The sequence below is a fragment of the Adiantum capillus-veneris genome, chromosome 23 (genome assembly GCF_014529385.1).
Source record: "Adiantum capillus-veneris isolate H3 chromosome 23, ASM1452938v2, whole genome shotgun sequence".
Classification (NCBI taxonomy): domain Eukaryota; kingdom Viridiplantae; phylum Streptophyta; class Polypodiopsida; order Polypodiales; family Pteridaceae; genus Adiantum; species Adiantum capillus-veneris.
Window position 1 is genome coordinate 84,812,783 of NC_140953.1, and position 10,272 is coordinate 84,823,054.

Here is a 10,272-nt window from a genome sequence, read left to right on the forward strand (position 1 = left end):
GGATGTGTGTGGTACAATTTCAAAGTTCCTATTCTCTCTATTAAAAACAAAAACATTACAATAAGGTGCCAAAAGAGCATTTTCAAACTAAGTGTTTCCTACTTGTCATTAATTTACAATAAAAGTTTGAGAACAATTAATTTGTGGACCAATTAGGTTGGTATGGGCTTTACACACAGTTGGCATGGGATGCAAATTTGTTGGGGACACACACACACACACACACACAGAGAGAGAGAGAGAGAGAGAGAGACTCTAGCAAAGGGGAAATTTGTGACTTACCTCCTAAACACTATCACATGTGTATAGGAAAGAGAGAAAGGTGTTTATGTGACAACTATATCTCCTCAAGCATATATGCCAGTCTTTGAGCTTCATAACTAGAGGAAGACAACATGTTGCATGGAGGGGGTGGGGCTTTCACAGAGTTGTCGATGATTGGATTCATGATTCTTGGAAGCACATAAGAACTCTCCTCCAAAAGTTGTTGCATCATCAAAGTCCATGATGATCCATCCCAAGGAGAGCTAGAGAGCATGGGAACTTCTTGTGGGGCCATGTGGGATGTCTCATCGACTCCTCTATAATAATGGCCTTGAAGAAGCTCAGACTTGGTTATGGCTGGATTTTCCACATTGGAGGTGGGCTCTACATAGTTATAAGCTGCTAAATTGGTAGGCAATGCTTGTTGCATGGCCGACCATTCTGGCATAAGAGCGTGTTCACATGCACCTCGACTTGATGTGATCGCTTGCAATGGCATTGAAAGGGCATGCACACCACTTGGATTGCTGCCATGTATGGATATTAGAGGTTTGAGATCATTGATGTACTCCATGTGATCATTTTCTTGGAGCTTTTGGGCAATATATGAGGAAAATTGAGTGGGGTCTGAAAGTATGTAAGAGGAGTTATGTCCTTCAAATTGGGCATTTTGAGTGTAAGAGAGATACTCAGGAAAAGTAGAGGTGGGTAATGCCATTGAAGTTTTGAGATTAGTAGGTATAATTAAGCTTGAACTCTCAGAGGACTCTTCAAAATCTGTACTTCTCATGTGAGGATGATTAGCATGGGTGATGACACTATTGGGGGAGCTGATAACACTTCCAGAAGGTGACCTAGAGTTGAAAGCTTGAAGTGCAGCCCTCATCTTCTCCACCTTCATGTGAGCTTCTCTGCTCTCTAGCTCCATCTTTTCTCTCTTTGAAAGCTCTTTGAAAGAACCTTTACTGTCTTCTTCCATAGTGGTGCTTGTGATGGTGTGACCAAAAGTGCAGCTGGTTGCATCAAAAGCGCTTTGTCTCGATGAGCTGACGTCGATGCGTGCGGATGGTTGCAGCGCTTGATTCGAAGAATTTAATGAAGTAATCACTGCACTCTTGTTCATGTGATCATCTATGGCCTCACACAAGGGCTTGTGAGTGCTTGGGTCAATACCCATTTGCTTCAGCTTTTTCTTAATCCTCGTATTCCAGTAGTTCTTAATCTCATTGTCTGTCCTGCCAGGCAGCTGTGCTGCAATTCGAGACCATCTAAAATCAAAAGCAAAGAAAAAGTTAAGCATAGCCCTTAATTAAGGATTAATCAAGAGTGATCAAATAAGAGTGTCAGAAAAGTAAACAAGTTTAGTTGAAAAACAGACTATGTCCTCAGATCATATTGTGGCCATGTATAATTGCACATCAAAATGCAATCACAATTCCTAAGTTGGTGGACAATCCGCTGTGTGAGTTTGAGCGGGCCGACTCATTTAAGGCAATGACCTTTGATTCAATATAATATAATCCTGATAAAACTGAGACTTTAATAATAACAGCATTGAAATGTGCTATTAGTTTTAATATCTAATCCTCAGGCTTGCCATCCATCACCATAACTATACTCTGCATCAATGCTTTCCTTATATATTTTTTGGCATCAACGTTATGATCACGAACTTAATCAGCCTGTTTAATTAGAAATTAGGAAGGAGAGGGGTTTTGAGATCCTCCCCCAAACTGTGGTGTGTGATCATCCATAAAAATGAAAAATGTTGTCAAACAGACCAGTTTGGCTAACAAAAGTAAAGCTGCAATTGACACTTTAATTAAAATCCCCAAGACTGATAACAAGCTCTAGGCTCTTAACCATAGTTTTGACTCTTGCATAGGCCATATACATGTCGCAGTAGTATAAGTGATTGCATCCAGGAAGATTTTGTATGCAACAAAAAGCTATCTTCTGATATGTTGCTCACATGGGGATTTGTAAGGGTTCAACCCAACTTCAAAAGGGGGGTAAAATTAAATTCCTAGTGCAGCAGACATGAGGAAAGACAAATATGCTACAAACAGCAATAGGACCCAAAAACTATCGGGAAAGAGCACGCATGGATGTGCGGACAGAAATGCACCTTGTGGACAACAGCAGGGCTCTTCTACCAGATGTTGAGAATGCTAGAAGCAAGAAGGAGATGAGAGTAGACAATGGATGTGTACATAGTAGAGAATGAGCCCTTTATGTGGAAGCTCATTGAGATAGAATGTACAAGATGATAAATCCCTTTTGTATTGGCAATAGTAAGGAAACTAGAAATCTTTGCTCAGAATTTTTCAATCAGACCCAAAAACTCAAATGAAACGCACGTCTGTGACAACAACCGGGCTCTGATACCAAATGTTGAGAATGCTAGAAGCAAGAAAGGATGAGAGTAGACAATGGATGAGTCCTAGCAGAGAATGAGCTCTATGTGTGGAAGCTACTGATGGAGATAGAATGTAGAAGATGATAAAGCCCTGATATGGTGGCAAGGGAGGTAGTAAACTTTACACACAAGTTTTCAATTTAGTGGGATGAATGATGTTGATGTGCTTTTCTCAAGACACACAAATAGTGCAACTTCCTTTCCATGAATAACCACATTATGTGGATGCATCAATAGTGACTCTTTTTTAGCATTGCAAACAACATCATGAGCTTCTGTGAGGGAGGCACCGGATACCTAGCTAGGTATGCACTGCCTCTCGAGCTGAAGCTCATGATGTTATGCATTGTATGAAAAACATTGAAAAAGGTTCCGTTTTCTTACATGAGAAAATTTCCAAATCTTCTTGTGAAATTTCTTTAAAGTCAAAACTACAGGGAGCATTGTGTTATAAGCATGCCCTACCGGTTTCCGATAGCAGCGTGAAGATCGATGATGAGCTTCTCCTCTGCATCAGAAAGCTGGCCACGTTTCAAGTCTGGGCGAAGATAATTTGTCCACCTCAATCGGCAGCTTTTCCCACACCGGAGCAAACCTGGCTCGATCACACAATGTTCTGTCATATGTGAACTTGTGAAAAGCCTTAAAAACATAGGAAATGAATGTGTTTAAACAACCATAGTCTCACACAGAGAGACAAGAGTACTACTATTTAAATGCTTAGATACAGAAATTTTGTATGCCAAAAGGTGGATTAAGGGGGCTATGATAAATTTTGGGCGATGATAAATTTCGAGCGCTGCTGCCTATGCGGCAGCAGCCATTGCCATTAAAAAGCTCAGCATTTTTTAGATCAACGGCGACGGCTAGTGCCACGTAGGCCACTAGCGCTCGAAATTTAACTGCAAAAATTTTAATTAGCTGGACCTTGAACAAAATGGTGCTAATTATATATACCCCATAAACTTATACACAAGGGAGAGAAAAAAAATGCAGAGCACTACTAATCATGCAGAGAACATATGTCTTAAAGAAACCCTTGATCATGAAGCCATGATCACTAAGTTCTGTGATTCCTAATGATGATCAGCTAATTAGGCTAAGGTCTATTATTTGAGATATAAAAAATTCTGGTAAATATTGAGCTTTGATAGGGAGCTGATTTACCTGCAAGCTTTGGCACCTCACGCCAACATCCATGGCCGTGACGACTGATAAAAGTCACCAGCTTTCTGTCCTCCTCCGTCGACCATGGTCCTCTCTTCAAACCCACTTTCTCACAACAGGGTTGTCTCCCCATCTGCTGAATGTAGAGTATTTTTGCAGTGCCTGGTCTTTATTGCAGGGAGCCCTTTCCTCTGTGTGTAGATGTGGGCGGGCAAGTGTGTGTGTGTGTTGCTCAAGATGTTAATGTGGATGTTGAGCTTACTGCTCAAGCTCTATTAGATTGAACCTTACATTTCATTCATGTTGATGATCAGACGCCGGGACACCATATTATACGCTTTCTGTCGAGAGCTCATGCAGGGATCAGAGCACGACGTCGGCGACATCTTTTGTGCTAACAAATACTGCCTTCACCAGCAATATGGCTACTACTAGAGTTGATCAAGGTATCTGAAAAGCAGGAGTAAAGCTCCAACATTCCAATATTGATTCATGTGGAAAGCCTTAACTTTTCTGCTTTTTGATGAGGAAACCATATGAGAGAGAGAGAGTAAAGCTATTTTGGCATCAGAGGAGGAGGAGGAGGAGCTGTTTTAAAGGTATTAGTACTGGCCCAATATGAATAGTTTGTATATTCAGATTCATATGAGAGAGGAATGCTGATTTTGGGCTTATGGGGACGAGAGAGAGAGAGAGAGAGAGAGACTCGTTTTTATACTGAAGTTAGAGAAGACACTTGATCGTGGGCGATGGCGAGAAGGGATTAAAGTTGAAATTTACCGCAACCCAGAGAGAGAGAGAGAGAGAGGTATAGGCTATGTGTGTATAAATTGCGCTTCAACTTCAGCTAACGCAGCAAGTAGTCGGCGATCGGGCAGAGAGAGCTACTGGCTGATCCATCGATTATGCAATGAGACTGCTGGGATTTAAGATGGGCGATGATCACTCGAAGGAAGGGAGGGAGAGAGAGAGAGAGAGAGAGAGAGAGAGAGTCTGTGTGTGTGTGTGTGTGTGTAGAATGTGTAGCGTACTACCGAGCGTATGTGCGTGAAGAGGCGTTTGCTCGTGAGCTGCGTTACGCTTCCGTTGCTTGACTAGAAGAAAAACTATATATACAGTCGCACGCGTAGAGAAGTCTTTGCCTTTCTTTTTCCTCTTAGTAAGAGCAAGAGAGAGGTTCATACGTGTGCAGAGGGAAACAGAGAAAAGAGACTCCGGGGTCTTTGACAGTGAGAGTGAGAGTGTATCTAGAAACCCCCCAAGTGTGTGTGTTTGATGATGCCTTGGCCCTTCACCTTTGCGTCATGCGTAGGACTATTGCCGTTAAGCACAATGCCACCTGACAACATCAAAACATACATTCGAATGTGTCCCTCTTATGGCTCTTAGTCTCTCATATAGTCACACTCATGTCATCCCCCCCCCCCCCCCAAACGCCCTCTCTCTCTTTCTCTCTCCCTCTTTATCGTGTGCACATGAGTTTCTCTCACTTCTACTGGTCTTCTAGCCTTCGTGTCGTAAATTTTGACATGTCTAAAAGGCTCCCTCTTTCGTTATATTATGTTAGTTTATATATATATATAATATATATATTATATATAGAATAAAACAGTGGTCACTTGTTAATTATTGAAATACAATTATGGTCATCTTATGCAACATGCATGGCATAGTCCTTCTAAGCATAGGGTTTTGCAACTATACCAATTTTGGCATAATTTCACAAAGTTATCGAGGATGATTTAAGGCGGGCTTAACACCTTCTTCTTGAATGGAAGCTCCACAATGAGTACTAGCCTTGCCATGGCCCACCGTTATGTTAACTATGTAGCATGTCAACCCTAGCTACTAGCAACTCAACATTGTCGACCTCTAGATGTTGGGTGGTAGCCAGAGCCCTTAGTTCTCAATTATGGACTACTAGGGTTTGTGTGACCATGCCCTAAACACATGCACGCACACACACGCGCACACACACCATGCACGTTTTTAGCCCCATATTATCACACCCTTCATATGTCTCATTTTTTTAATGTGTCCAAGTGCTCAAAACATTTCATGCAAACTGATACAATCATACAATCTTTTTCTTTGGTAAAGTTTAACAATCATAGAATCACAATGTACCACCATGAAATGAATTGAACTGGGCCTTCAAGGAGCAACCCAAGCACTCAAAGTACTATGGGTAGCCCTACACACTAAGAAACACATAACACTACAGCGAAGGGGGAGGGTGGACTCTGGTGCAAAAGCGGTGCGCAGAATCTCCAATCTGGTTAAATCCAGGTAGCAATAAAAATGAGGTTGTACCCCCTTACAAGCCAGGGCTTGGATTCAAGGCCTCAAGGTTAAAGTTCCAGTTTTCATGGTCTAACCACTTCACTCACGTGCACATGGTGTACCAATGTTTGTGTTTGTAAGCTCATAATGTGAGTAAATATGTGTTTCTCTCGTTGTGCAGATTAAATTCATGTCTGCGTATAGTTTTAACAACACATCTACGATCGCGATGTCATGTCGTGGCACATTCATAACCTTAAAATAAATTACTCACTTCAATGAGAGGGAGATGCTACGATTACTATCGTGTACATACCTTACAAGGGCATCGTAGCCCTGGGCGTGGTATTGTTAAGTGTTTTGTCTTCTTAAAACATGCTTAACGTGGTTTATGAATGTACAAATGTCAGTGTTTTGAAGTGGCACACTCGTTAGTCCAAAGCAAGTGATCGCGTCCAAAAATAATAGGTTTCATGCGTAGCCATAAATGATGTATCCAAAGCGCTTCGTAAATGGAAGATTGAGGTTTTTCATGGAATTTAAGCCCAATGTGAATTTTTTTCACAAATTTAGGGATTTTTACCAACTCGTACGATAAAAAAGCTAACTTTTGAGCTAAAAATGGTTAAAAGTGAACCAAAAAGAGTAAAACATGGCTCCAAATTCCATATCAATGATGGTGCCATCATTGCTCAAGCTTGGGTGAATCTGGTTATAGAGCCAAAAACCTGCACTTTGATAAAAAATGGTGACCAACTGGAGGCCTATACTATTTCTACCTCATGTTTAAGCTTGTGAGGTCGCCAATTAGGGTTTAATCTTATCAAATTAGCATCCAAGATTGTCTGATGATGTTTCCAACCTTTCATGAAGTCGTCTCGACGAAGAATTGAAGTGGAAAATTAGGTTGTTTTAACAAGGCAAATGAGCACTGTAACTGTGCATTTGGGATTGAGGCTACACCACAACATCACACACACAAGACTTTTGAGTTGATCTTGGCTTTTTTTCAAGAGTAAATCTTCCATGTGTGGAATTTTTTGGTATTTCTTTTGCTACAAATCATCTACGATTTCCCAAAAACTCTCATAATCAAATACCATACGCTTTCCTAGCCACATTGCAACTTCTTAACATATTTTTTGGTGAGCCCGATGCAAAGAAGGCTAGGGTGAGGATCAAAAGCTTCATTGAAGGAGGTGGAACTATATCAAGTACCTGAAGCAGAGAATTGAGATGGTACAAAATTTTGAGCTAGTTGGGGTTCTTGATATCAAAGAGCATGTAAAAGTAATTAGGAATGAACATAGGGAACTGGGGAAGAATAAAAATCAGATAAAATTAGCCTTGAAGGAAGAGTATTTCATGGAGGACTTTGAAAGGGTGATAAAGAGAACATTTTTTAGAGTGGTTACTTAGGCCAAAAGAGAGACTTTCATCAACCAAAATTCTAAGGGAATTTGAATGGTGCTATGCTCAATCGTCAAGGACATAAAAAGTTACCCTAAATTCAGAGAAGACGGAGCTCTTTTTGCAAGCTATAGGGAAATAGACTCGGGAGAAGGTAGAGCTATTACTTGAGAATATTGTATTGTGGGTAGGCCCTAAGACCGAGTGGAATGAGGTTGAAGATGCAATATCCCTACTAGTAAAATGGCAACGACGGAGAGACAAGATGATAGTCAACATTTCTCAAGCCTCAATATTCCTAAGAGTTGCACAAAACCTGTTATTGTGGTTCTTAAGAGTAAAAAATCCATCTTAGATGAGATTGTTAAAGGGATACAAGAATTGAAGTTGAAACTTGCAAGGCTAGAAGAGAAGGGGCAACCATCAGGCCAACATACAGGGCAAAGACCTCAAAAGAGAGGTCTTTGTACATAGATGTATATGGTGTGTGAGTATTTGGTCATGGCAGATGGGATTGTGAAAGTTTAAAAGATACTTTGATGAAGGAGCTTGCTTTTTTAAACATGGCAGGATTCACTTAGGTTGAACAAATAAACCCTTAGGGTCCAGGGACAAACTTTGGAAAAGGACGGATGAAGTAGCTAGTCGCTGACATGGCTACTAACCATGCCATCGCAATGGTTAAGGGAGCCACCTATGGGTTGAAGGTAGATTCCATTAAGAAGAAACAAATCAGGGTTGGAGAGGATGTATGTGATGAGGCTGGAGAATTGTGGTCATATGCAATAGAATCCGCTCTAAAGGATAAAATGACTAAAGATATTCTATATGAAACTGGAGATTGCATTTGGCTTGAAACGGTTTGGAATGATCCTATGGATTCTTTGTCAATGCAAACATACATTACCAAACGCCAAACCAATGAGGCCGTTGTTGAAGAGAAAGGTGTGCCTAAGAATGGGGATGAAGGACCTTCCAAAAGGGCACAAGGAGCGGAGGGAGAAACAACATAGTGCCTCCTAAATCAACTCCACAAGAGCTGTTGATACCTGACATACCTATGTAGAAAGATTCTAAAGAATAGAAGAAGGAAACAACAAAAGGTAAAGCAAAGAGTCCATCTTACAAGTTCCAATTTTATATAGAGGTAGCAACTGTTACCATATAGATGTTGTAGTGATATGTGTGAACACACTAGGACCGCTAGGGCATTTTTTTCCTCTTTAGGAGGTTTTTTCCCCCGTGCGTTGTATATACGTCCATCACTCTAGGGCTATCTATCTTTCTATTGCACACTAAGTAATACACTCTCAGTTGTGTGCCTTGAGCTTCCTTCGTCTTCTCCAAGTTGTGTGCGTTTCTCTACAACCCTAATTCCAACAATTGGTATCAGAGCAGGTTGCGTCCTCCTGGGCTTAGTCGCCAGTAGCTTGAGCACACGCCTACTCACTTTCTCCGATTTTAGTGAGCTTTGCCGAGCGTTTGCAGGTCAACAATTTTTTTTGGATAAGCTCGTAGAGTTTAGTCTGCTCAGATTTTTGATTCCGGTTCGTTTCGGCCTCTGTTTCCACTACAGGTAGTATTGCACTAGTTATTTCGTCATTTTGTGAAAAAAATTCGTCAGTGCCGTTTTCTGCATAATAGGTGCCTAACAGTCTTCTAGGATTTGTGCTATATAGCATGTGTTATTCCCGCTTCGTTTCTCCTCTTTTCGGGCAGTTTTCACATCAGGTGCAACATTTACCATGGCTGACAACAACACAAATGTGTTAAAGATGTTTGCTGCTGAGGACAGATTGGATGGGGACAATTACCCTATGTGGGCTTACGTGATGAAACATGTTCTTGTGTCAAAGGGCGTCTGGAATATTCTGTAGGGCATTGATGTACGTCCTGGTTCTGAGGATGTTGCAGGTCTTGCTGTAAGGATTGCTGCTATTAGAGTTGTTTTGCCTACGGAAGAACAAGCTCGTTGGGATGTAAAGGATACGCACGCTCATGCATTGATTGTGTTGTCTGTGAAGCGCACCATTGTTCCTCACATTCATTCAGCAAAATCTGCAAAACAGGCTTGGGATATTCTAGCAAGTCTTTATGCAAGCCGCAATGAGGCTAAAATTGCTTTGCTGCGTAAAGAGCTAGAATCGAAGATTATGCTTGAGGAAGATGATATAGACACTTTCCTTGCTAGTGTCAAGGATAAGAAACTTATTTCTATAGGTGAAGTCATTTCAGACAGTTCCCTTGTGCAGATTGCCTTACTAGATTCTTACCAGACTTTTGCTAGTACTTGGAGACTTATGACCCAAGGAAATCCTGAAGTTGTCAAGTTTGATGCATTATGCACATTGCTATTGCAAGAGTCACTTTCCAAAAAAAACACGATTAGGCAGCGTGCAGTTGAACAGGATTTTATTGCTTCTCAAAGAAAGGGTGGTCACATCAATGCAGCCATTTCTTATGGTTCTGCTGCGAGTGGAAAAAATTATGTTCCTAATGCTTCTGCTGACAGCAATTTTTCTGGAAATTCTAGTGATAAGGGCAAAAAGAGATGCATTGCCATTATTGTAAAGCTAATGATCACTTGATCAAGCAGTGTCCTAAGTCATTTTTGAGGGTGGTTCCACTGCAAATGCTGGTTCCACTACAAATGCAGTCATTTTTTAGTCTTCTGTGAAAGGAGATTGTGATGCTGATGTTGATGCATAATGGGATTTTAGCGCAGAGTG

The 10,272-nt window shown here is 41.1% G+C and overlaps 1 protein-coding gene across 1 annotated transcript; it reads right to left on the bottom strand.

The window, feature by feature from the left end:
- Positions 1 to 256: 256 nt before the first annotated feature.
- On the bottom strand, positions 257 to 4,927 carry LOC147428094 (uncharacterized). Its single transcript, XM_086497163.1, has 3 exons — positions 3,851 to 4,927; positions 3,149 to 3,278; positions 257 to 1,532 (listed from the first exon to the last, which is right to left on the bottom strand). The coding sequence occupies exons 1-3, from the start codon at positions 3,981 to 3,983 to the stop codon at positions 338 to 340; spliced, it is 1,458 nt and encodes a 485-aa protein (XP_086353289.1). The 5' UTR covers positions 3,984 to 4,927; the 3' UTR covers positions 257 to 337.
- Positions 4,928 to 10,272: the final 5,345 nt, after the last annotated feature.

What these genes read in the sequence shown, in the direction of transcription:
- LOC147428094 (XM_086497163.1), bottom strand. Translation starts at nt 3,983, where the DNA reads ATGGGGAGACAACCCTGTTGTGAGAAAGTGGGTTTGAAGAGAGGACCA. An exon ending in TGAGGTGCCAAAGCTTGCAG is followed by an intron (nt 3,279 to 3,850) that starts GTAAATCAGCTC and finishes TGATCGAGCCAG; the next exon opens with GTTTGCTCCGGTGTGGGAAA. An exon ending in CACGCTGCTATCGGAAACCG is followed by an intron (nt 1,533 to 3,148) that starts GTAGGGCATGCT and finishes TTTTGATTTTAG; the next exon opens with ATGGTCTCGAATTGCAGCAC.